Here is a 26,700-nt window from a genome sequence, read left to right on the forward strand (position 1 = left end):
ACAATTGGGACGCCTCTTTAAAGGCCGCACTGCTGAGCTACACCACACCCACTCACCTCTCTTTCACTTCTGCATGCAAATGTGGCAGGACAGGTTAAGGTTGAGGTGTGCCAGATGAAAATATGAACATCAATTGCAAGTCTGTCAAATGGCCAAAGTTGGAATAACTTTACTCTTTTTTGGGGTATGTTATTCATCAGAATCTAAACAAAAATAAGTAAGATTTTGGAGTAATCTTTAGCTTAAACACACTTGATGATACAAGATGTAAAGTTGACTTTTCATCTTAATTTCTTTTTCTTTGTTTTTTTGTAATATAGGTAGATATAGAGGTAGATAGATATACTTTATTAATCCAAAATTGGTAAACAGTAAATGCCCTGTATTTATATTTAGAACAGTGGATATCCTTTATCTATTATCTAGTTTACATTCTACTTCCATTTTTTTGTAGGTCATTGAGATCAACATGTTCTCTACTCTGCTACGTGCCTCAGACGCAGCGATATGCAAAATAAATTCCTGGGCTTGTGCCAGCCTCACCATCAACAGCGATCTGGGAACTGTGCTCTGTGCCACCTAAATAGATGCAAGACATGCCTCGCCGCTCGCTTCTTTGCACCCGTGTTCGGGTCAGCCAAGGACATCTCACGTTGTTTCAAAACGTGCCATTCTTCCATGCTAATGACCGGTGGAAGCAGAGAGAGATAAGAGAAGTTGCAGACTGTTTCAGCAAGACAGGGCGCATGGCAGCATGACATCTTCCTGAAACTTGACACGGTTAAGCGCTACACGTGTGGACATTTTCTAGGTCATTTAGAAAACTGGTACCACGGGAAACATAGTCAGCTTGGTGCATTCCACGCTACAACTCCTCACATTTTAGGAATTTTACTGACACATTTAACAAATTAGAATCAGGTCTTTTTGTGTAACAACAATACAATGACAGTGAATGGAACATGGATGACGGTCACCCAAAGTGCTGCTTTAAGTTCCATAAACACATACAAATATTTTTGCTATTCTGTCTCTTGCTAGATATTTAGTGAAAAGATCTTACCCAGTGTTCCTACAACTTTTATTATGTTTTATAAATAAGTCAATTATATATGCACTCTATGCACTTTTATTGTGAAGCACTTTGGTGCGACACAGGAGACCAAACTGGTCTACTTGGGAGAGGCAACATATGTCAAGTTACAAACTTTGGATTAGATAGGAGTTACTATTACTGGCTTTATTGAGTAAACCTTACCTTAGACCTTAGACCCAAGTGCCCTAAAATTGTAATGGAATCAAATTCAATTGATTTATCACGATCTCATTCCTAAAAAAAAACAAAAAACAAAACAAAAACATTGAAACATCAAAGGCTCCCAAAGCTTCCCACAAACACACATTTCTTCATTTGAAAGCCATTCAAAGTGTCACAATTGTCGAAACCTACACCATGTCAATGTGACTCTGGGGTGTTTGCCCCCTCGAGTATTTTGGTAAGTTTATGGACTTGCCCGTGAAGAGCCTCATTCTGACGGCTGAGGATGTCTCTCTCCAGTCTCACCGAGGCGTTGATGAACGCCAACGCCTGCTCGCCTCTCTGGGTGAACTCTTTGAGTTGGCGTTTCACATTGGAGGCTTCGCTGGCAAGCGTGTCCTCCTCCGTCGACGGCGGACTGTCGTTGCCCTCCTGCTTTTCTTCCTCTAACAGCCTCGCCCTCAGCTCGTCCACCTCAGTTTCCTGGGAGGAATTCTTGGCCATGCGTATCGTGTTCTCCGCAAGCACTGCATTGTGCTCTGCCTTGAAAACGCTGAGGTTCCAAAGGTCCTCGTTCAACGTCTGAATTTCCTGAAAGAGTTTGTGGTTGCTTTCGTGCAAGGCCTCGGTCTCCCTCTTCAGCTCCGTGCATTTGGAGCGCCAGTCCTCTGTGTTCTGGAGGGTTTCGTACATATCGGAGCGGGTTTTGTTCAGGACAATGCACTGCATCTGCAGCACCTTCTTCTGAGACTCCAGCTGTTTGTATTCGCACTTTGAGATCGCCCTGTTTTGGAGCCGTCTTTTCATGGCGTGGATGTGCTTTTGCAAGTGGGCGTTGACTCTCCTCAGCGCATTAATGTGGTCCAGCGTGTCTCCGGACAGGTCATCCCAGGTTGTCGTGGCGCCGCGGTCACCCTGGAGATCCAGTGAGCTGCCTCTGAAGACTTGTCCGATCTCCATCCGTTCCAGAGCCATGGTTTTGTCCATTTTGTTCTCAAGCTTGAGAAGCTTCTTATGAAGGATTGCGTTCTCCCAGATCATCGCCTCTTTCTCTCTCACGAGGGACTCGGACATGATGGCCATAAATTTCTTGTCTTTGATACCGCTGTGGAACTTGTAAACCCGCCGTTTCAAATCGACGTTCTCTTTGCTGAGGGCCTTGTTCACCGCCTTCATGGCATGGTTCTCCTCCTCCACTGTACACTGCCTCAGCATTTTCTTGCAGAGGTGCTCCATTTCCGTTTGCAGAGTCATATTTTGCTCAATTAAAAATGTATTCTGGGCTTTCTGTGTTTTGTAAATGGCTTTGATGGCCCCCCGACTTTTCATCTCCCTAGTCAAAGCCCATATTTTTTGAGTCACAGCATCATGCACGTCCCTCAACGAGTTGGTCTGATCCCTCAGCCTGTAGTATTTGCTCCTCCAGTCCTCCTCATTGTGAAGCCTTTGGCCAATCTCAGAATGAGCTGCACTCAGAACCTCGTACCTTGCACGCAGGACTTGCTCCTCGACTTCTAGTTGTTTGAACTTGCCCTTGAAAATATTCTTCATCTGGATCTCTTTGTTGACGTTGATAATCTGCGCTTGGTGCTTATTCTTGTCTTCCTTCAAAACGTGTATGTGCTTTAGCTTGTCCGTGTACAAATCCTTCCAGCTGTTTTCGTCTTCATGCCCGTCGCCATTGCAGGGGCTGAAGGCCTCCTCCGACCTTCTCACTGCACCATTCAGCTGTTGGGAGAGTTTTCCACTCTGGACATCTTGGATTAAATCTTGAATGGTTTGTCTCAAAGATTCATTTTTGTTAAGTATATTTCGCAGAGAACAGCTGTGAGTGTTCTCCTCATTTGCAAAGCACTCACTGGTGACGCATGTTTGGGCTTTATCGCAGAGGTCAGTCACTTGAAATCGAGGACTGTCACATTCTTCTGTAGTAGACATTTCCTCTGGGCCAATGATGTCTTTGGCTAAAGTCTCTTGGCTGTCTGGCGGTTGGTTCTCAAGGTTGTGTTGAGCCATGACATGATCTTCTGGGAATTCAAAAGACTAAAACGAAGCAAATAACGACTGAGAAGGGCAGGAAAAGCTCAGTATTTAAATGTCAAAAATAAATATAAAAGTATGGTAATACACAAAAACAATCAAATTATAATACAACCTGGGAAATTGAGGGACATTATCAATAACATCAATATTTTTCTGTCACCACTTAACGCTGAACTCACTGTACAAGGAGTCTGGATCTTTGATCTGCTTTTGCTTGCGGCATTTCAACTGTCAAATAAAGGTAGTTAGAATGTCCATGATGCAATCAAAGCAGATCTAAGGCCTAGTATGTCATCACTGTCTACTTTGGAACACAAAGACTGTAAAATGTTCAGTCTGCCAAAGCAGTGCTGTGCAGTGTGGTGAGATCTGTGTGGCCCACTAATCTCAGAACAAAGAACTCTTGTTTCCGTGTTCCAATGTCACGTTTGCCCTCTAGAACGCTTCCTCCTCCACACCCCACACAAGATTTCACTCACAGTCAAGTTTGGATTATTTTCATTTTAATGATCAATATCTGTTGATCATTGCTGTTTTCTTTCACTGCTCTCTCTATGGTACGTGCTCTCCATCGTCCTAAAATAATTTAATTTGGAAAAATAAGGGAAATGCGAAGAAAGAAATATTCTCTTCTGACATTTGATTGTATTTGTGTTTGTAGTTGCATTAAAACAATATAATTTTGGAATAATACATGCATCAAATAATGATCATCAAGTTACATTAATCTTGTGGTTCAAAGTTTTATGACATCTAACGACCATTCAGCCTAAATCATCTCTGCAGTTACTTCAACCGCGAAAACATGACTTATATATTTTCATGATTATTATTTGTTGATGTTGAGAACCTGTCTTGGGGAATCATCCACTTCAAGCTAAAGATGAGATGACGAGTGATATTGTTTTATCAGTCATTAGTGACAGTTGCCCAGAGCATACAAACTAGGGTGTGTTCCTGAGTAACTGTGCCAGGTCATACTGACACCAAAGGCACTCCCTGTCTAAAACCGTGTGTGATACAGCACACAACAAAATGAAACGCAAGTATGTCAGAACCTAGTTTCTTTCTCTTTGGGAAATGTTTTCATTGTTGCACCAAGAAAAAATATAAAAAAAAAAGAAAATTCCCTTCAACAATGTTCCCATAATTGTTCCGTGAAAAAAAATAAATCTTCAAAAATGTCGACCTCAAAGCAACGCCATTCTACATCAGTATTTGCTTTCAGGAAACAATTGCTCTAATTAAAAAGTCTGACTTACGGGTTCAGCACTCACCCAAGCTCAATATGAAGTTCAAAGCAATTTTTCTAGGTCACAGTCTCTTTTCACATGTTGACTGGAAGAGAGACAGCAACACGTGCCAATAAAGACACACCAGTGAGCTCAGTTGGACAACATTTCTTCTCAACTGCCAGGCCGCAAACTCTGTTTCTACAGTAAATCTTCTGTACAGTTAGTTAAGAAGTCTGTTTTAAAGGGACGCTCACCTGGTTGAGTGGACAAATCTCATCATTTTGCTTGGATGTGGAGCACTTCAGTTTAAATGCAACCAAAAGGTTAAGACTTGATTTCAATCCAGACATTTGAGTGGAAGATCCTAGCCTATTTTCTTATTGACTGATCAAAATATTTCATGTTACTAAGGTGGAGTCATTGGCACTGTTGAACACAAAATTGGAACAGAATAAAAAACTGCTCTGAAAGTTTCACTGGCATTCTTTGACAGCTTTGGGTTGTGCTTTGGATGTCTAAAACTGACTGTTAAACTCTGTTGACAACGCTGTGACATTGCAGCCAAAAAAAACAAGTCACAAATTTAAGATTGGAAGATTGATGGGATTACATGACCTACTGACTTCATTTTAGAGAACAAACTGTTTACCTTTATGCAGAAACGCAAGTTCATACAGGAACACAATCTGCATAATCTGTGTGAAGATTGCAGTAGAATGTCAATATTATAGATCCACGTGTTCATAGAAATTTAAACATTTACTGTTGTTGCCGTCACCAAACCTCACAGTCACTGTCCCATAACCAGACATGATACGTTTGTATTGAATAACAAACAGAATACACAGTTTTCAATGGTAGTGCAAATATGTTATACATAACGTGACCAGTTAATTAAATGAATATTCTGTAATAAACAAGAACAATTTTAAAACAGTAACAATTTTATTTACTTATGTATTCATCATTGTCTCAGTTTCAGTTTAGTCAGTTTTACATGGAAATTAAAAAGCTTGTGAAAGATAAAGAATTTGCTAATGTTCTCCTTGGTTCTCATTGACGCCAATTAATTAAAACAACAAAACAAAAACAAAAAATCCAAGTTCAGATACTAAATTGAAGCACAAGGTTAGATTTTTTTTCTTCAATCTAAGTACGGTTTGTAATTTCTTTGAAATAAGTGATCCAAATGTCAATTAATTGTCCTGAAAATGAAGTAATTGGTTTGTAAACTAGATTTGTTTTCCAGGTTTAACGGAACAGCTGCCACGTAAGTCGTATCTAGTCAAGGTGAATGACGGAGCCAATATGGCTGAATGCAAAATGAAAGGTCCTTTGTCCTTTGTGGAGGACTGATTTTCAATAGATCCTTTCCACGAGGGACTACTTTTTCTTCCACCTCTTGTCACTCGCGGGGCTGTTGTTAGACTTGACGCTGGTTGCTCTCTTCATCTGGTAAATTATCTTTGCTGCTTCATCAGAGAGTCTCTGCAGGGGAATAGATGGTCCATCGTATCAATTACATGTGTGAAATTGTAAAAAATGAACTTATTTAAATGTTTTTGCTCCCAAAGAAGCTGCAGTAAATATCGGACAAAATGAAACTGCTTAGTTCAAATTAGTAAACCAAATAGATTCAATAAACTTGCTGGTCAGAGGAAAAACTCAGTGAGCGTTTATAGCCGTGGGAAAAAGTTGTTCTTGGATCAAAACTAGATGTTTCAGCAAGATGGTGAAACACACGCCAAGTTAACTGAAGGAGGTTTTTGGTTCATTAACAAAAAGATTCCTTTTTCTCGTCTGCTAGTTTTGCCGTGTCTCTATCTCTTCCCCGAAACCGTCGCCAGCTGACGCCTGATGATAATTCAGCAGAAGGCAGAAGAGAAGTGCCTCAACCCGTCAGCAAGTAGTTAAGTGTAGAAATTGTTTTCGTTGAATATTAAAAACTTATTGGTCAAAAATGTCATGGCAACTTTTTGAGACTTTATACAATTCTAAGGGGCTGATTTACTAAAGGTTTGAGCAATTTGAGTGATTTACCAAACGTTAATTAGACGCGCTAATTAAAAACGACACTGAAAGGCAGGAACAGCACACCGGTTCTGATTCAAAGCCTGTTGTCATGACCCCTTTCATAGTTGGATAGCGAAAGCATTTTTGTGTGATTATATATTTTTTGTCATCGAGCAACACCTTGTCAAACCACCTCAAACAGCTGGATTGTGCGATCAGCAAAAGTTTGTCCAATGCTATATTTTGGGTTAATATCCTAAAAAGAAATTGAACGCACCACTTCAGCTTCACACTGACAGACAGATTGTACAATTACCTGGGATTCTGTTGTGATGTCATCACAGATTATTGTCAAAGTATCCATCCAGTTGGTGTAGGTGGTCTCTTCCTTTTGGATTGGCCTCTGCTTACTAAAAATCAACAAACAGGAAGTGTATTACCCAGATGTATGTCCTCCCCCGCACTTTACCTGCCTAGTCCTGGTCCTTTATTCAATTAAAACCTAAACCTCAGTCAAATCTAGTGACAGTAGGGTTGAAAAATAATAAATCACGAGAAAATTACAGAGCAAAAATACAGAGTTGAGCGTTGGGATCGTCATACCTGACCTGGCTGAGCAGGTCATGCTGGGCTTTGAGGTGCCTTTGCGCGTCCTGCACATGACCCTCCATGGTTAACCTGGCACACAGCTGGGCGCAGTGTACGCCGAGAATGGCCATGTTGAGACTACCGGGCCAAAGCTGACTGCAGACAGCGCGGAGAACAAGCAAAGAATGTCTAAAGACCGCACGATACTTGTAACTACACGTCTATTGCAATGATCACATCGACAGCAGGCGCTCAGCCACGCAGCGTTTTACCTGCAGGTGGTGACCGGCCTCTTCTCTGTGATCACCCGGGTGAACCTCTGCTGGTCTCGGGTCTTAAAGCTGAGCTGGATCTGAAACGGCACCAGGTCCCTCTGGAGGAACACTGTGACGCGTTGATAGTCATTGTAGTTCACAGTCGTGTTGTAGTTAAGACGGCACCAATCGAGACCAAGACATTATCAAGACTAGAGAGCATCGAGGTCAAGACCAGACCAAGACTTTATATATCAAATATATAAAGTATCTTTTTTTAAATTCAAGTTTGATTCTAAATTGAACAGCAACATCTCTTTTCAGCAAGGTATCTTTTGATAATGTTCTTTAACATTTTGTTGCTTTTCCAACTATTTTGAACCATTTTCAAAAAACAACTTTGCTTCATAAAATTAAAAAAAATACATGAAATGGGAGTAAGGGGGCAGGGTGTCTCTCTAGTTGTCACAAACAGAGCGTAAAAAAACGGCAGCAGCTGGATTATTTTCTGTTATTAACGTGTCGTTGCAGTGTTGGCTGAGTCTTGACTGGTCTGGATCAGATTTCCAGTAAAAACACAAGTTCGTAGTGACACATTTTGGCTCAGCAAATTCCAAATATAGCTTGTCTCAGTATCGTCACTCAGATTGTCTGTACGAGTGAAAACAAAAGACTCACCTGCCATGAAGTTTGACTTCACGGCAAACTGGAAGGTAATCTCCAGCCCTTTAGTCACGTTGCCGATATCTGTTGTAACCTTGTGATTGTTTTCATCCTCGTAAGGAAAATACCTACAGCAATAGAGGAGGAACTGAGTTATAAATCACCAGTCATAAGCACATTTCATGCAGGGATTCATGCAAATTAAAAAGCTGGAAGAATTTGGGAACAAGTGCATGACAGTGAAGATACTTACAACAGCCACACACCATGCAGTACACATGTAAATGCTGGTTGAGTTCTTTACCAGTGGACACTTACACTCCGCTGGGGGCAATCAGTGTTGCCTTGGCTTGTGTTGCCAGGACATTGTCTGTGGAGGCCAGTTGGATCTCTGCTGCGACGGTGCCAATGCTCACCATGTTCACCTGTGCGGGGGAGGTCACAGAGGCCTCCGCAGTCACTTTCAAGTGCCAGACTTGATTTAATGCAAGAGTGTCAAACACACAGTGGGGCCAAAATTTGTAGCTCGGACAAAGTCTCGGGCCGACATTGAGATTTATTGAAAAACATCTTCCTTTCAGATACAGCAGTGAAGCTTTCATATGGACCCAAACAAGTTTTACTTCAACCTCAATAAGCAAAGCTTAATACTAGACAATAAACTTTTAATATTGCACACATGCAAAATAAAATTCTCAATAAAAAATATTATTAAAAACATTATTTGCAGACTTCTGATTGATTTAAATGTCAACAGTAACCCATTTCCACGGGCTGATAATCAAATTAAAAATAAGATAACAACTAATTAAGTCATAATGATATCCTTCAATGGACGTCCCGTCCTGAATGAGCATTCTGGGATTTGTAGCTCTAGCAGTGGTTTTTGTATTACCTCCATCATTACACTGCGGGCCGCATTTGGCCCGCGGGTCAGAGTTTTACACCTGTGATTTCCGTTATCAAATTCATTTGCGCAATACAAACAGCCAACGGCATGGCCAGTCAGAAGTACTCACAGAATGAATCAGCTTCAGAAATGTATTTATTAACTTTACACGTTTGTGGAATGCGACTCAAATTTGCATTTATTGTTGGCCAGCAACCTCTAGTGGTTGTCACAGAAATGTGCAACCAACTGAAGACGGAGAAGTTTTGTGTTGGGTGGTTAGACCACGCAGAGACATACAGAAATATATGCCTGAATTATATTTTTTTTTACAAGAATTAAAGATTGTCAAGAAGATGCGTCACTCCCCTGTAACAGCCTGCTGCTGCAATAAACCACGCACTCACAAATCTGCAGCTCTCAATTCAAAAACTTGGGGGAAAGAGGGCATCCAATTATGAACACTGTGGAAAAATCTCTATGTTAAAGGATGGAGATTAGCATTCTGCTCGTCATTCATTTTATCTGCGCCCTTTGTACGGCAAATTGCCTGTATGTGAATGGAGCTGCGTCTCACCCGTCCTCCAGTAGCGTCTGCGAGTTTTCCAATGTCGGCCAAGCGGCAGTCTGTCCCCTCAAAAGTCATTACTGATATAATGACACTTCAAGAAAAAAAAAACAAAACAATGCATAAAGGCCAGTTTGCACACAACAGACAATACAAGGTATGATCAGCATCATCCAAACTAATTATGTAAGAATAGCACGCAATGTGAAATTGATTTTTGTAAAAGAAAGCTTGAAAAAGTTTTTTTTTATGTCTCTTCCAATTTTCTTCGGTTTCACATCAGCTTTCATTTACACAAACATTAGCACAATCATGTTGGGAATGATAAAATGTAATTTGTGTTTGAATGTGTTTCCTTACCCACTGTTGACGGCCTGCTCGGCCAGCTGTTTGTAGAAATGTGGAGTGTGGGAGGAGTCCAGAAATGGAGTTTCCTCGATCTTACCCAGCCCAATATTGGCTTTACCATCAGTGCACAGAATTACCTAAGAAGAACATGTGACATGGAATATACACCAACCAATGCTTCAGAACAATAGCGGGAGTAGCGGGAGTGTGCCGCTGTATCCCTCAGCTGGAGAGGGAAAAGCTTATCCAGCACAGATGTTCAGACATTCAGTGAAACTATTTTTCATGACTGTGTGAAGACTGTGTGATCATATAGTCCAGTTTTCTTGACTTGTGTCAGTTGGCAATAGCTTTAGATCCACTCACCTTTGACCCGGGGTACCTTGATGCAACAGCAACAGAGGCCAGAACTGCTGGACCCAGACTTGTAGCCCCATGTTCACTCAAACTGGGTGTGAAAGTTCAACAAACACATTCGTTTTGAATCGGTACTTGCTTTGATACAAAAAAAAAACAAAAAAAAAACAAACCTCCCCTTCATTGAGACTTACTTATCGATCCTTTGCGTTAGATGTTGGAATGTCTCTGCAATACAGTGCGGGATTTTATAGCCGATGCCTTGTTGCCATAGATGGTCATAGTCCACCAATGCCCAGTCCCGCAGTATAAGAGGTGTCCTGGTGCCATCACCATAAATCACGACCTGTGAAAGGAGTTTAAAAGTGGAATGAACACACACACACACACACACACAAAATCTCATTTGATGCTGATGAGGTTGTCGTTTTCATGAGGTCATCATTGAATTTTAATACCTCGTCATTAAATGTGACCAAGGCCACTCGACTGTTGGGGGACTGCTCCAGGAGAGATGATACCGCCCTCTTCAGGGCATCTTGAATACCCTGATTGTATTAACATTCAAACAGACAACAGAATAAGTGTTTCTAAAATGATGAGTATTTAAGTGTGTCGCTGGCAAGTACTCATCGCAGCTCACCTCAAGTCTGGACTTGTACGTTTCTGACCCATCCACTGTAGCAACCTAAAGAGTCAAGAACATCGTTATGTTATATATCGGGATGCATCAGCCAATCAGAACGAGTGGACGCATAGCATGTATGATGCCATTTTTAAAAAAATTGAATTATTATGTAGCTAAAATTATTATTCCTAGTCTGTTCTGTTCATAGCTTATCATATCCACTTGGTTGTGCTGCTGCCAGCGTTGTATAAAGAAGCTAAAGATTTAGCTGTCGAATCATCTGCAACTCAGCACGTAAATAATGTGGCGCATTGGAGCAGCAGCTGCACCAACATTGCTCATTTATTTTGCTGTTGCATTTTCTCCAAAACAAGTGCAAAATCTTTTTATCTTAAATTTTTTCAACGAGTAGTTTGTTTTTTTGTCGTCTCTCGTGTCTCTCGTGAAACAGAGACAAATGCACAGTTTATTGTACAAACTTGATTAAGCTCACCTAGTGTACTTTTTATGGACTTGTTAAGACTTTGTCGACTTTTGTCGTAAAAATTGCCTTTTCTCTGGTGGTTTTGGTTTCCTACTCTGAAGTGCGAATGTGAGCTTGTAGGCAGCTGGGTGATTTTAAATGCTCCGGAGTTTAAACGTTGCTCTACTGGCCCAAATTACGGTGAAATAATGTGCAAGTGTGATTCTGTGTGGATTCTTGAGTTGTGCTGTCATAGGGATGTACTTTAGGTAGGGCTAAGTATTGATGTCAGTCAAGGCCTTGGTGTGAAATGCACGGCCCTCCACTGCACAAAATGCATTAAGGGGTGGGGGGGTGGAGGTTTCCCGTCTCACACCTAAAATAAGAGGATTGGGCGAAGATGCTGAGTCTGTGCTCTACCTCTGTGGTGACGCTCATGCTGCCAGAAATGTCCACACAGAACACAACCAGGGTGTCCTCCAAGTTCTGGTAGGCGTCCTCACTCTGAGTGGGCAGGTAAAGTTCATCGCTGAACAAGCCTGAGGTGTGACTGACACACATTCTCCTCACGCCGTTGCTCACGCCGTTCTCGTAGCCGCAGAACTCGCACAGCCACACCTGAAGACGAATTACACAAGCGGGAAAGAGAGCAACCGAAATTACGACGAAGCGGAAGAATTGCACTTGCAATGAAACTCGCGCCGAAACGAAGACAGCAGGGGGTAAAAAAAAAAGGGGGGGAGGGGAGCGGGGGGGGGGGGGGGACATACCAAAAAAAAAAAAAAAAAAAAAATCCACTCACATTTCTTTGCACGAGACTCAGCCGAGACAGCGCAGCGCTGCATTTCCCACAAAGCAGCAGGCTCTCAAAACTTTCCGTCTCTGTGGCTTTTTGGAGGAGTAGGAAAAACAAGAGGCGTGAAACAGACTCGCGCGTGTGCGTATGTGTTTGCGCGTCAGTGTTTGTGTGCCTGTGTCGTCTGACCTCGCCTCACGTTAACCAGTTTTCCGACGCCGAGGGAAACGACGTTGACATTGGCTGTGAGCGCGCACCCCTCTTTCACGAGGTCGACTGAAACAGAGCGAAGGGACGAAGAAATGGGGGAGAGAATGAGGCTTTAAATATTTCAATATCTCTGATGAGTTTCATTGGAGTCATGGGTGGGGGGGGGAGGGGAGGGGTCAACACCCACCTCTGGGGGGGACTGGAGGAGGGTGGGATGGGCGGGTGGGTGAGGTCAGGAAGGCAGGACGAGGGGGAGCGAGTAGGGACTTTTTAACGCGAGGAGGCAGCGGGGGAGGCAGCGAATGCGGAGGCTGTTTGGGCTGATCTGTCAAATCAAAAGAAAGAAATGCAGATACATAAATCAGAAGCCGGCCTCACCAGTGTGCTGCTTCCTTTTCACAGCTACAAATCAAGCTAGAAATCTTGGTGTGATTATTGACTCAGACCTGAATTTCAATAACCGTCAAACGTTTATCACTAAATCTGCCTACTGCCGCTAGAATTAAGGGGTTTCTGTCGAAACAAGACGTGGAAAAACTAATTATTCATGCGTTCATTTTCAGTATCGTAACGGCATCTTTACCGGTCTGAACAAAAAGCCAATCTGGCAGCTGCAGCTGATCCAGAACGCTGCCGCCAGAGTCCTCACAAACACGAGGAAACTGGACCATATTGCACCGGTCATTAAATCGCTACGATGGCTTCCTGTGAGTCAAAGGATAGATTTTAAAATCTTACTGCTGGTCTACAGAGCACTGAATGGTCTTGGACCAAAATATGTGCTTGATCTGCTAGTGCCTTTAAATCAGGGCTGGAAACATTGTTAACTGTAGTGTATTTGTAGATTAAAATTCTACTTACTCTAGGCTACATTGCCTACATTATTATATTGTGTTGTATTTTAATACTGTTTTGCTGATTTTATGGTTTGTGTAAAGCACTTTGAATTGCCTCGTCGAATTGTGCGATACAAAAAAACTTGCCTTGCTTGCCCTTTTCTATGAAGTATTTTAGTGCCAACCCTGCCAAAGTTTCCAATAAAGGAAGACAAGACTTTCAAAAGTCAGTCTACAAACTTTCTTTATCTGGATTTCCTTTTGTTCAACTTCTATCTGCTGTGCATCTTTGTGTCTCTGCCCACACACACACACACACACACACACACACACACACACACAAACCACTTATTATGCTTTGCTGTTTCTTGAGACATGCAATATGAAGATATGATGCCTTAGAAGTTACCATATTGCTGTTTCGCAGTGACTCTGTTGTCGTAGCGGTGCCCAATTACATCTGTGGAAGGTGGGTATAAAAAAAAAAAAAAATCAATGACCAATTCTCTAAGAGATACTGTAGAGCATCATTCAAAGCCCCGTGTAAGATTTAGTGGCATCTTATGCTCTCACATCTTCCGACTACCAGCTGGCTTATCAGTGTAAAATCACAGAACCCTGGCAAGATGAATATTCAGGTAGACACAAAATGGCTGTGTCCCCACATGTGAACATGATCTTTATGTAAATGCAACGTCGTCCTTTCGTAATCAGTTTTATCATTTTCTGTGTTTGGTTTTCCCCTTTTCAAATTTCTTTCTGCGCGCGCGCACACACACACACACACACACACACACACACACACACACACACACACACACACACACACACACACACTGCTTTTGACAAACACAGCATTGAAGACATGGCCGTTATGAAGAGAGTTAGAGTTACCTTCTTGCTGTTTCACAATCACTTTGTCATGCTGAGGTACAATAACAGAAACACCTGTGGATGCTGGTAAAAAAAAAACAATAAATAATAAATAATATAATATAAATGTACAATTAAGAATTTGGGACATACATTGATTCTAAAAGAAATGACCAAACCAATGTCTGTTTGTTTGTATTGTGTTTTGTTAATCTGTTAGTCAAAAGTCAAAGTCATTAATATAATAAATGATGCTCAGTACTTTGCCAATTGATTATATTTAAAAAAGTAAACTTAAAAAACTTTGCATTTTGGGGAGCAAAAACATTTCTCAAATTTTGTTGAACTTTAGCTCAGCGAGTCTCATCCTGCGTTGGCTCCCGATGCCATTATGTGACTGACTGGCACAAAGGCAACAATCACAGAGATGTTCTCACGTTCAGATTGTGAGCAACAATTATGGTATAATTCATAGTTGAATTTTGCTAAGGAGAATGAAAGAGATTCTTGCCCCATCATGAATATAATATAGGTGTTAAGTGTACAACATTACTGATGACAATACAGTCACAATAGATATTGAAATAGTTTCAGATTGAAACTATTTTTTGTATTTGGAATGCAAACACAGCAAACTGCACACATGACTCCCGCTGCACAACAACAGCACAACTGTAGAGTCTATTTGTCTGTTGTGTGGCATCTTACAAGGGCTATGAACAAAGAAATAATGTTGAAGAATTGCAAAAGTAACCTACAAAGTGTAACAATTAATGATCCAGATTGAAAGGTCAGTCATTAATAGTGAACAATATGTAATAAAAAATAAAACAGACTCGAATCCCAAGAGAAGCTGAACATGACTACAGCAATGATGACTTATTGTTGAATAATTTAAGAATAAAATAAACACCCTGTATGTGTATTTATAAAGTATTTGATGTAAACTCACCTGCCCCACTAGGCCTCCAATTACACACAACATGGCTGCAGGCAAAGTCCATCTGGGTTCTTGAAGTAAACACATCAGATAGAAAAACAGCAGCAAATTAGCTTCCTTGAAACTGAGGCGACGGTTTGGTTATTTTTCTAGTTAACAGCTGGATGTGTAAAAGCATGAAAGCCACCACTTCCTGTGCGGAAAGAAAAAAAAAAACACAGTGAGGAAAGTAGATCAAGCCTGAATTAAATGCTGTTTTTCACCTAATGACTCATGAGGTTGCTGTGTGTACCGTGAGAGATGTACAGAACTACAGGTAAGAATTCAGTAAACAGGGTGGGCGGGTGGCAGCAGTTTTTTGAAAAAATCTTCAGCTGGGCTTCGGCGGCCTGGGCTTGTCTGGGCCCTTTGTGAAGTCACAAAAGGCAGTGAAAAGAGGTCAAAGGAAAGGATAGTCATTTCTGTTATGTAAGGATTATTACTCTTAAAAGTACGAGTGGATTATTATTATATAGTTGATTATTTTCAAATGGGCCTTTTGAGTGGAGCTCTAATTGCTGCTGTTTTCTTTTGCTTAATGGCATAAAGGTTTGCATTTTAAACGAGACGGTGTACATATCACCCCAATGTGCTGGCAATAAAGGAGGAAGTAAACAGGCAACTAGAGACTGGAAAATGAGATTACTGCAAACTCGCAGGAAGTGACACGTAGATTAAGACACAATAACAATGACTTTAATCCTGGACCAGAGCAGTGAAATGAGGGCACTGCATGGTCACAGGAGAATCAATTTACGGTCCATATGGTACAATGTTAGATTATTCAAGAATGTGAACAGTCACAGGGTCACACAGACCAGTTAGTGTGAGATTATGACGAGAGTAAGTAGGAGGAAACCAGGTAGGTATAAGAACAAATTGGTTTCCTGTTTGCCAGCCGTTTCCACGAAAGAAAGAATGAACAATAGATTTAATTTTTCTTAGAAAAGGTTCACTCTCGGGTGTGAACAGTCTACTCATCACTGTCCTGTTTCTGTCTATCAGGGGGGAAAAAGTCAATCACATCTGCAACATGACATTTGACTGTCAAAATTGTTCACATTTGAAACAATCACCACTACAGATTACACTGCCAGGTTCTATGACTAACAATCTGTACACATTTCCATGCAATCTACCTGCAAATTACAGCTCATGAGAATCAGAACTGCCATTGGTTGATTTCATAGGTGAATTTAAAATGCCTTTCTTTTTACCAACTACTAACATATTGCAAGACCTTAATCATTTTAATGTATGACAAATTAAGCAATGTGCTGGTCAAGAAGCTGTTGTTAAGGTAGCCGAACAAGACAACAGTTAAACAGTTTTAGATCTTTTCTTAAGGTAGTGTGGCTGATACACCTACACATGGAATTTAAAGGATACCATTTACCTCTGTCGTGAGCTGTGTGCAGCAGTGTCAGTAAAACTGAAAGTGATCTGTTTTTTTTAGGTGTACAGGCTTATAGCAGGTAAAGAGGTGTGGGCGTGTTCTAGTCTAGCAGCAGCAGCAGCAGCAGCAGCAGCGCTGCCAGGAAGTCAGCATTTGGTTCAGGGTTGACACAAACCAATCTTAAAAGACAGGAGCAGTTCAAAGGCAAAACAAAAAGATGTCTATCTAAAGACGGGCAGAGCAAAAGTTAAAGAAAAAAAAGTGTATGTATATTTCAGTTTGAGTCTTTAATCGCTTCAGTGTTGTAAAAGCTTTTCATTTTCATCAAATCTGATGATACTCAAAAGGCAGAGACACACAGAATCATACTGCGTACTAATTAGTAGTTTTTTTTTTGACACCAGTCTTCAAAACTGCGTTTAACTTCCTCACCATGCACACGCTCAGCTGTAAAACAGAAAATACCATTTTTCTAACAGATGGACTAACAGATCCAATCTGTCATGGGAATAACTTTGATAATGATAATCACTGTGCTACATGAGGTTATATGACTACAACTACCTTCTCAAAGCAAGAGCAAGCAGGATATATTAAATAACACAAACCTAGAGGGGAAATTTAGGATTGAGGTTATTTGTTCTTTGCACTTGAATCTGATGTTGAACCAGAATTTGATCACTTTTATTAACATTGTGGTGACTGACTGATACGATGTAGTTTGTAATATAAAGGTTGCTAAGTTATCTACACAGAGATGACACACATGAATATGCAGTTATTGTTCTCCGGTGTATTTTCTTGCAGTTCACATGGAATGCTAAATGTACATCCACTATAAGTAATTCTAAAAGAAATTCAGAATCTTGTTTTACAGTTTCCAGTTGGAAACCTCCCACTGTCATTTTTTGCAAATTACTGCAAACATTCGGTTACTCTCGCAGACTGTAGTGTGTTGCGAGCGGCGAAACCCCTAAAATGTGAAGTCCCCTAGTCTTGCTCGCCCCCTGGTGGTAGGTTGGAGTTCAGACTTCAGACTCTAGTGTGTTGCAAGTAGCGAACCCCTAAAATGTGAAGTCCCCTAGTCTTGCTCGCCCCCTGGTGGTAGGTTGGAGTTCAGACTTCTGGCAGCTAACCACTGATGAGTAGACAAACCTTTCACCTTTTCTGTTAGGGTAGATGCATCATGGTCTTATTTGCACAACAGGAAAAGGAAAATACATTTTCCATTGCCAAGAATCTTTATAGTCACAAAGGTTTCTCAGTGAGGCACAGTTACACAATCTCCTAGACTACTGCTGCCCTTCCAGAGACTCTAACACAGCCTTAAAGATGACTGCTATGGCCACGGCGCCAGGGTCGGGTAGCGTGACCCGCTCGGCTGCAATGTAACTGGCTCGTCCTGCCTTTGCTGCAAGACTTCGGGTTGACTCCGCCCCTGTGGCTGCCCTCTAGGGGGAGAAAACACACGTTGTCAGAAGAGAAGGAGACGCTGCGCTTGTCTGGAAAAACAGCAGCACTCGTAGCGTGACGATAAAATATACCTGAGCCGCCGCCTGGAGTACAGCCATGTGTCCAGCTGGCGGCGCTGCAGACAACCTTGTCAGCTCGTCCACGGCAGGACACAGGGCATCCAACTGGAGAGGAAAGCAAAAACAGCGCCAAGGATGGTTGTGTAATTGAATAAATCATATTAAAAAAAAAAAAACGTCAATTAGATTTGGAAGACAAGTAAAAACTGTCACCATAGTTCTGTCGCCGGTGTCAGCACCTCCGTATCTGAAAACGAAGTTAACATCATTGCATTTCGCTGTGGAGACGGTTTTAAAAACAAAGCTCATTTCGAAAACACTGCCTCGCACCTTTTCACGGCAATCATCCCAGCATGCATTGCACCCGCCCAGGACCCGGCGTCGCTCTCGGCCCCGGTCAGATGACCCGCCGCAGCGGTCAAGAACAGACTGTACAGCTAACATACACACCAAGAGTGTGAGCTTGTGCAATTGTGCGTGTGTGTTATCATTGTACAAAATGAATGGAGGGACCAACCGCTCCTGAGGTCCCGCCCATCTTCTCCTGCACCAATCCAGCCAGGACTGAGAGCAGCTTCCCAGGGCAGCCAGGTACGCTGTGTCCCCGCAGCCACTCCTGAATCGCTGCGGCAACACCGTCCCACTGTTAGGATATCAACACTTTTGATGTACGCTGCGAGCGTTCTTTCTATTGACACTTGCCTTTAGCAGCCTGTGCGTGAGTGTTGCCACAGTCTCCGTCCCCTGCTGCACGGTCCAGCGAGTTGAGCTCCTTCTGCTTTTCCAGAAGTGTGTAACAAATTCGCTCTAAACTTCTTCTCATCACAGGACTCAGAGAACCTGAGAACAAACAAACAAACAAACAAAAGTCAGCCACCCCTTGATGTAAATGCTGCTCTCCCGTTTAGTAAAAGAAATCTCACTTGTGGCCCTGCAGCTTGTATTGCCTGCCTTCACCTTAAAACAGCTGAAACCCCCTTAAGTATCCTGAATGCAGCATACACAGTGATAGAAAATGGGTGCATAAATAAAATACAAAAAATAAATACAATTCTATTACAGGCCACAAAATGTCAACAGGTTTCTTCACTTGCTTGTCAATTTTACACGTTTGCTAATCTTTATTTTTATCTTATTTAGAGTATTATGTCATGACTAAATAAATGGCAGTTATAAAAACAAAAGAACTTGTAAACAGTTTATCTGAATATGTATAATTTGTCTAATGAAATAAAATATTTAGGCAAGTTGTCATACATTTGATTTAATATTTGTAAGAAGCTACTGGGAAAGAAAAAGTATAATATAGCAAAAGCAAATTTCAAATTTCAAAAGAAAAAAAAAGCTGTAATCTTTGCAACTGTTGTTTCTATAATTTTCAACTGGAACCGACCTCGCTGGATGATGACATTGGTCCTTTGTAGGTCATAGTTAAATCTAACCTTCAGTGTGCGTGTCTTCTTGCGGCAGCGTCTTCGTCGCGACAGGCTCTGTGATATACTTGTGTTTGCTAACACATGTACTGCCAAGGTTTGGCCAGGCGGGGGCGCTGGTCTTACAATCTACAGGACATGGACCACGTTAAAAAAAAATAATCAAAAGTTTAAACAATGTTAATGCCATTGTGTGCAGTCTTTTAAAGCAACATTGATTAGACTTCAGAATTTAACCAGTTTTATAAATGTTTGGTCACTTCACACAAGTTAAACGTAAAATTTAAACAGCTTCTACATTTCCTTTGTCATTTAAAAAAAAAAATTCAACTCCTGAAACGACTGTACCAAGTTTTCCACCCTGCAAACCAGAAGTTCGTTGTTGGTTCACCAATTATGCATTATGTAGTGACAGCAAATAGAAAAATGTCTGCGGATACTCACCAAACAGTCTCAGTGTTTTCTGCTCAGCTCTCATCAGAGACAGCGACACACCGGCCATCTCCAATGATGTCATGAAGGAGCCGCACATCACCCTGGAGACCTCAATGCCGCGACTCTCTGTGGCCATATGTCAACACATACCCAGGTGAACGGAACAATTGGGAATAATGGAACATTGAACTGGAGTTTGTTTTTATTTGGATCAAATCCAGTTAAATAAAGTGCTAATCAATAATTACCGAGACAGATAATAGCAGCCCGAGTAATTACAGCCATCTCCAAGACAGACAGAGCTCCAAGGTTGTTCACACACACGACCACACTGTCTCCTAAGTTCAAAAGGAGGTGCTCACTTGTTGAATTCAAATATAAAATGCAGTATAAGTCTAAATACAGAGGTTGGACATGTTACTGTTTGTGTACCTGATTTAATAGGCAGATGTGATTGGCTGTCAGGGTTTGTCATGTGATTGATCATTGTCTTCACCACCTCATCTGCGGAGCTCACCTGTGGATATGGAATTATGCAAACTGGAATCACGAACAAAGGACTGATACTAGGCTATTGCAGACTGAACGGGAATCACCTTTGACCTTTGAATTCCTGGTTCACCATGAATTCCTGAAAAAGACAGATATTATTATTTTTATTTTTTTATTTTTTTATACTAGAAACCAAATATTGTTTTTTTTTTTTTCATTAATTGTATTCAGACAGCACTCAAGCCAAGTTTGGTGTGGCATAAAATCCAGAAATGTTAAGCTGTAATCAAATTCAACTGGAACAACAAAAACATTTTTTTTGCATAAAAAGTTGTATTACATACCATGAAACTAGACATTATCAATGCATATGACAGTGTTTAAACCTGAGTTTTACATTCACGCCTAGAAACAAAATTAAATATAATGCTATTTTTATCATTTATTTGGTAATGTGTATTTATGTTGAAAGTCTTGTAGACGCTTGTTGAAAAAGATGAGGGGAATCAGAAATGATACCTTTCATTCCACATATCAAATGCAGCCAATATCTTCTAAACAAACTGAGATTACTGTCTTTTGCACAATAGCATCCTTTCTTCAGTCTCACCCAGCCCAAGCTCCATGGCTCCTGGTGGCAAGTCAAAAGACGGCAAGCAGCCTGGGACACTGCACGGTGACAGACTCACCCCCAGCGTGCCTGAAATGTATTTTAAACAAAGCAGTGAACTCGGATAATAACTTTTTTTTCTTAGAAAAGTGAGTGAAAAAGAGACTCACCAATTCCTCTCAGAGCCTCTGTCACCGTCTCAACAATCTCCTCCAGTGAGCAGCCGTCCTCTGCTAAAGCCCCTGCAAGCTGAAGCGTAACAATTGGTTTGTCCATTTAGGAAACAGGTTTATTCAAAACCCTACATACAGGACGGTATCAGAATGTCGAGACTGCTGTTTCTTTGGAACAGCAACTTTGTAACTTTGAATATCAATATGGGAAAATGTCCTTTTTTAAAATGAATGAATTAATCAATTTCATTTACGAGACAACGTTGATTTTAAAAGCTATGTAAAAAGAGGCTGTGCAGAAGCGATCACAAGTTACGATCAAGATAAGGAAAAAACAAAAACGACACTATTACAAACCTTGTGTATGAAGATGGTGCCACATAAGCCCCTCCTCCCAGCCTTACTGGGACGCTCAAATGCGCAGTCGTCAGCGATTATCACCATGTCGGTGGCCACGCCGTGATTACGGGCCTGCTCTGCAGCTAATCCAAAATTAAGGCGGTCCCCCGTGTAGTTTTTCACAATGAGCAGGACACCAGAGGCACCTGCAGCAGGAGGGCACTAAGGGTCAGCCAATGCTTTAATATACACTTCCAGAAATGATGAATGAAATTTGTTCTTATTTATTTTTTACAGTAGTAGTTTGAATGTCCTGTGCATTCTTATGTTTTCTAGATTATGTAACCGTGATTGTGATTGTGCTGCCTGTGCCTTTAATAGGGACGTATACTGCAGATTCATTAATTAACAGTTCAGGGCCAAGGTGTTCATCACCTGCGTTGTGCAAGGACAGAATGGCAGCCAGGATGCTGGCAGGAGGCGGAGACGCAAACACTCCGCCTGCGACGGCTGCCGACAGCATGCCTGCACCAACATAACCTGCAAGCAGACGGAGAGAAAGTAGGGAGTAAGAACAAGATAGAAACACACTTCGAGGCCATGGCTCCTTCGAAATGTCCTTGACTCCTACCTCCATGTGCTGGTTCGTGTCCTGACCCCCCTCCCGACAGGAGGGCAACTTTGCCCCTCAGGTTGTCCAGGTCTGATCGAAGCACAACTCGGTAGCCCTTCAGCAGAGACAGGCCCCCGTTGGCCCTCACCAGGCCGTGCAGCGCCTCGTCCACACAGCCGTCGGCAGAGTTGATCAGCTTCTTCCTGGGCTGAGTGGGACAAAATGCATCGGGATTGCTGTGGTCCGCCTTCAAATTTTATTCTAATAATTATTTGTTTACTTATTGCTCTCCGTAATCTATCCACGCACATGGATGCCTCTAATACGTTTATTAACATGTAATAGACATATTTTGGTGTCAGCAGGTTAACGCACGCTGAAAGCCACAATAAAATCATTATTTACAGAAGCTGCATCATAAGGCTGTAGATGCACTGACACACTAATTAAACTTTTTTTTTTTTTTTTTTTTTTTTTTTAATTATTATTATTATTTTTTAACAAATAACGATTGAAAGCCTTACCGCAGTCTCATTATGTCTACACTGGACTCTGAACCATTTCAGTTGCAAGTGTGTGCACGCAGCAATGCTAACATGCCCGGGCTAACTCACAACCTCGCAACACTGTAGCTTTAAGTTCACTGTCAGTCCAAACTGACAGGACAAAATGCATTGCAGAAATACATTAGGATCATGCAGCAACTGAGAATAAAAAGTGTTCGGGCGTATTTCTTCTATCCGATTTACCTCCATCTGGACTTGTCTTGCTTCTTTCCCCCCGCTGGGACGACACAACGGGTCCAAAGGAAACACGGGAACGAGTCGGACTCCGGTGATGCAACGACTTGTGCACACCGACTCGAAGCTATCGCGTGCACCTGGCGGAAGCGCTACTCGCCTCTGCGGATACTATCAAAATATTTGAACGTATAATCCTGAACAAAACTAAAGGCAACTTGACTGCTGTGTAATTTGGCGAGGTGCTTCAAATTATTGTCAGACAGGCAGACGAGACATAGAGGCGCAAAGTAATGTATGGTCTTATTAGTTAGGTTTAACTTTTTAATTTTGAAAATAAGAGGTCTTTAAAAGTCTTTACTTTAAAACGTTCAATAGATGAGTAATCCTCCCATTATGATATAGTTTAGATATTTACTGAGCCACGGGTTCTCCCAACACAGTGCAGATTTATTTATTAAATAAGAACTGTGATTTCATGCCGGAAATGAATGACCGTCTTGAACATATCCTGCAAGTTGGGCGAAATGTCTACTTAAGGTATGGCTTCAATAGTTACAAAACCATCATTGTAACAACATAATTTAACCTTTCAAGGCACTAGGAAGAATGTTTGATATATCTGAAAATAACTTGCAAAAATGATTCACTCGGGGAAAGGGCTATATCTTCACTTTATGCAGTGAAGTTATTGTAAACGTTATACATTAGTGTCCCTTCTTTGAACGACACGGGGAAACAAACATTGAACCGACGTTGATTTCTGTGGCCTCCCTCACAGCGCTTGCTTTGATGTCATTCCCTACGCTCCGCTCACTCGGGCTGTTCCGTAAATTCATCGAACCAACCCTTCAGTTCCCCGTCCATGACGCACGGATGCCAGAAGACTGCCCGTCCGCTCCCCTCTGCTGAGCTGAGCTGAGCTCGACTCCAACTCGGAACCGTCCAGAGCAACATGCATGATGGCGAGTGTGGAGACAGCCGCCGAACACGAACGTATCCTGCGGGAGATCGAGAGCACGGACACCAACTGTATTGGCCCAACACTCCGGTAAGTCACTGTCCCGGCGACTGCTCCTGCATTGCGGCTGAAGTTGACGGCGTCTCCCCGCTGAGCGGACACGGCTTAGCAGCAGCAGCGACTAGCACTGAGCTACTAGTACGCCGACACTCTGGGAGCTTGTGCAAAACTTTGCTTGCGTGCGCCCATTATCGGACAGCTAGTCGGCTAACCTTTAGCGAACAGAAAAACTGTTCACCGTAAATCTGGTTGCACATGATGTGTGAAACCACCCACAGAGACACGAATATCACTGATACATTTACCGTCTTTCACTAGACTGTAACGCCAACTAATGTCAACTCGCTAATTTAGCCAATTGAGCTAACGTCTGCTAACTTGGCTAACTCATTGACATTCAGCTCACTGATGTCACTGCTCACACCCGGAGACGACCAGTTTGTTGTGGCGAAATCGTCTCTGCTCGCCTGGTGGTGGGTGTTTGACTGTCAACTCTGGATGACCGAAAACAACGATCAGCCATCACCAAAATTCACCTGGACATCTCTTGTCATGCCAACTTTCGCCTCTCCAAAAACCATAACTTCTGTTTTATGGATACTGTCGACGCGCTCGTGATAGGGCTTAAGGTTCATTGCTGTCCGAAATCAGCAATCAACCATCTCCGAATTCCGTGTCGACATCTCGGTTGACAGTTTGTGAAGACCGAAACTAAGAAAACAGAATGACATCATCTAACACTATGACAGTCAAAAGTTTCGACACATCCGATGAATTTAATGTCTTTTCTTTCATTTTCATGACTATTGACATTGCAGTTTCTCACTGAAGGCATCAAAACTACGTATGAACACACATGGAATTATGGAGGAAACAATGAAAGTGTAAAATAACTCAAACACGTTTTATATTTGAATTCTTCAAAATAGCCACCTTTCATAAAAACATATCTGGAGTTATTGAACGTGTTTTTCTTTGCTGCATAATAACATATGTCTTGCTTATATATTTGATGTCTTCAGTATCTATCTGCAGGGTAGAAAGTTGTAAAGAAACTTTTGACTGGTAGTGTAAATCATTTTTTTTTTTTAATCTGCCAAACAGTATAAAAGAGGAGAAGGCTTAACGTGGACACTATTCATAAAACAAGAGTTATTGTTTTGGTTTTTGGAGAGGTGGAGGTGGGCATGACTCGAGATGTCCACACACAATTTGACGATGATTGATTGCTGTTTTTGGTCAATAACCTTTTATGTGCTGGAGAGGTAACGTCAGGGAGGCTGCTATTTAGCAACGGCGAGTATATGTCAAGGAATGTCAAGTGCAGCTGCTGCCTTATCAGGCTCAGACTGTGTTGAACGATGCATACGTCTTGTTTTTTTTTTGGTCATGCAGTCGCTTGAACCTGCGTTGCACAACAAGCAGGGCGCCGTTGATATATCTTTGTCATGGATGTTGTATGCTCTACAATGAGTAGACTGTCGCTTACAGACTGGGGACTGTATTCAAATTCTGAAAGGATGGCTTGTTTTTTTGTTTTGGTGTTTGTGGCAGACTATGTTGGAGACATAGTGGTAGTTATTACTACTGCATGTTGGCTTTTCTGTTCCTTCATCTTCTGCACGAATTCCAGAAAATATAGAACATTTTGACAGGGATAAAGCTGACCTATGTGTTTGTACACTTGTTTGCCACTTTTATAAACCCAAAATATCCACCACAGTTGTAGACTGCTATTTGGCTGTGTCGATAACCGGGACGCTCAATGCATCAGAGATGTGAGTGAGAGACTCTCCTCTTCTCTTCGGAGCTTTCTGTTTGCACACACAGCTGTGTGATGTTTCATCTTTCTGTCTCTGGCCATCAGTTTTTTCCTCTTCCTCCTCTACACAGTCACAAAATAAAATGAGTCTATTTTTGTAACTGTCAGGAACAACAGCAGCTATTTTTAGTTTCAGAATAGTGTTTTGAAATCTGTTTTATTCGACAAATGTGCGATGGAGAAGTCTTGAATCTTATTACAGACAATTCAGCAAAAACTCTCAGCCTTTAACAACACAATTTGACTCAAAGACCCCTTTAAACATTGAGGCTAGCAAATATTATTGACTTATTGACACAAGGATGTTTTATTTCATTTTGCATTCTTCTGCATCCTTTTTTTTTTTTACAGACTTATAAATGATAGCATAAGCTAGTAACGCAAGGGTTCAATCATTATACAGTATGTTATATATTTTCAGCACACGGACTAAAAATGTCAGCCCAGCTCTTTTCCTTTCAGCTGATGCCTTTAGGGGTCACCACAACTTATCAGCCTTTATCTCACCGTATCCTCTGCATCCTCTTTGCTCACACCAACTAACTTCAGGTCCTCTTTCTGCATCTATCAATCTCCTCTTTTGTCTTTGCTAGGCCTCCTGCTTTACTGTTCCAACCTCAGCATCCTTCCGCTAATAACCGCTGTCCCTCCCCTGAAACCATCTCAGTCTGCCCTCTCTGGTGTTATCGACAAAACATGCGCTGTCCCTCTGATTTACGCAATCATACCTGGTCCTGTCCATTCTGGTCACTTACTTCCAAAGAGAATCTCACCATTGAAGTATCTGCTATACCTCCAGATCTGGCTCTTAGCCTAGTGAGCCCAAAGCAGTACATTTCCCGTCGCAGTTTGGCACTGCTGGAGTGCTCAAGGTGTGTGTGATTTCTTCAGCAGCAATGTGCAGGTTGAGGCCGGCTGCAGCATTCCACTGTGACAACCAGGAAACTCAGCATAGACTTGACAGGAGCAGTGCGTATCTGTCAGCCAACTCCCTGTCACAGACGTTGACCTGACAGCAAACGCTAGCGTCTGTCACAATGTTTCTTCATATTGAATTGTTCATGCTCTTCAGTTGTTTTGTTAATTATTTTTT

The 26,700-nt window shown here is 41.8% G+C and overlaps 3 protein-coding genes across 5 annotated transcripts in view; 1 reads left to right on the plus strand and 2 right to left on the minus strand.

The window, feature by feature from the left end:
* Positions 1–5,462: 5,462 nt before the first annotated feature.
* LOC142889369 (circularly permutated Ras protein 1) lies at positions 5,463–16,456 on the minus strand. 3 transcript variants are annotated; one of them, XM_076028064.1, is made up of 20 exons: positions 16,398–16,456; positions 14,975–15,033; positions 14,044–14,106; positions 13,559–13,609; positions 12,501–12,638; positions 12,293–12,379; positions 12,110–12,195; positions 11,728–11,925; positions 10,860–10,904; positions 10,675–10,764; positions 10,411–10,562; positions 10,226–10,307; positions 9,872–9,996; positions 9,521–9,605; positions 8,373–8,479; positions 8,070–8,182; positions 7,410–7,521; positions 7,153–7,293; positions 6,866–6,959; positions 5,463–6,024 (listed from the first exon to the last, which is right to left on the minus strand). In XM_076028064.1, exons 2-20 carry the CDS (start codon positions 15,024–15,026, stop codon positions 5,920–5,922), a joined length of 1,926 nt encoding a protein of 641 aa, XP_075884179.1. In that variant the 5' UTR covers positions 15,027–15,033; positions 16,398–16,456; the 3' UTR covers positions 5,463–5,919. The 3 variants fall into 3 exon arrangements, with proteins under 3 accessions (XP_075884179.1, XP_075884180.1, XP_075884181.1); XM_076028065.1 differs by lacking the exon at positions 13,559–13,609; XM_076028066.1 differs by lacking the exons at positions 13,559–13,609; positions 14,044–14,106 and having other exon boundaries at positions 16,398–16,447.
* A 211-nt stretch (positions 16,457–16,667) lies between these two features.
* Positions 16,668–22,253, minus strand: tkfc (triokinase/FMN cyclase). Its single transcript, XM_076028067.1, has 16 exons — positions 22,043–22,253; positions 21,847–21,951; positions 21,430–21,617; positions 21,070–21,148; positions 20,900–20,989; positions 20,394–20,428; positions 20,230–20,314; positions 20,046–20,135; positions 19,807–19,923; positions 19,372–19,491; positions 18,632–18,769; positions 18,447–18,553; positions 18,260–18,366; positions 18,143–18,176; positions 17,942–18,034; positions 16,668–17,848 (listed from the first exon to the last, which is right to left on the minus strand). Exons 2-16 carry the CDS (start codon positions 21,932–21,934, stop codon positions 17,690–17,692), a joined length of 1,530 nt encoding a protein of 509 aa, XP_075884182.1. The 5' UTR covers positions 21,935–21,951; positions 22,043–22,253; the 3' UTR covers positions 16,668–17,689.
* A 657-nt stretch (positions 22,254–22,910) lies between these two features.
* exoc6b (exocyst complex component 6B) overlaps positions 22,911–26,700 on the plus strand; it is a 71,403-nt gene continuing 67,613 nt past the window's right edge. Inside the window, exons 1-2 of the mRNA XM_076028077.1 lie at positions 22,911–23,054; positions 23,620–23,815. Of these exons, the coding sequence (XP_075884192.1) occupies positions 23,724–23,815 (92 nt within the window). The 5' untranslated portion in view covers positions 22,911–23,054; positions 23,620–23,723. The remainder of the gene's footprint in view (positions 23,055–23,619; positions 23,816–26,700) is intronic.

The sequence above is a fragment of the Nelusetta ayraudi genome, unplaced genomic scaffold (genome assembly GCF_046127955.1).
Source record: "Nelusetta ayraudi isolate G7.1 ecotype Tasmania unplaced genomic scaffold, CSIRO-AGI_Nayr_v1 ptg000022l, whole genome shotgun sequence".
Lineage (NCBI taxonomy): Eukaryota > Metazoa > Chordata > Actinopteri > Tetraodontiformes > Monacanthidae > Nelusetta > Nelusetta ayraudi.

What these genes read in the sequence shown, in the direction of transcription:
- tkfc (XM_076028067.1), bottom strand. Translation starts at nt 21,934, where the DNA reads ATGCTGTCGGCAGCCGTCGCAGGCGGAGTGTTTGCGTCTCCGCCTCCT. An exon ending in TCACGCACAGGCTGCTAAAG is followed by an intron (nt 18,554 to 18,631) that starts GCAAGTGTCAAT and finishes GTGTTGCCGCAG; the next exon opens with CGATTCAGGAGTGGCTGCGG. An exon ending in ACACCGGCGACAGAACTATG is followed by an intron (nt 18,035 to 18,142) that starts GTGACAGTTTTT and finishes TTTCCTCTCCAG; the next exon opens with TTGGATGCCCTGTGTCCTGC.
- LOC142889369 (XM_076028064.1), bottom strand. Translation starts at nt 15,026, where the DNA reads ATGGACTTTGCCTGCAGCCATGTTGTGTGTAATTGGAGGCCTAGTGGG. An exon ending in TTGGAGGCCTAGTGGGGCAG is followed by an intron (nt 14,107 to 14,974) that starts GTGAGTTTACAT and finishes TTTTTTTACCAG; the next exon opens with CATCCACAGGTGTTTCTGTT. An exon ending in CAAGGTACCCCGGGTCAAAG is followed by an intron (nt 9,997 to 10,225) that starts GTGAGTGGATCT and finishes TGTTCTTCTTAG; the next exon opens with GTAATTCTGTGCACTGATGG.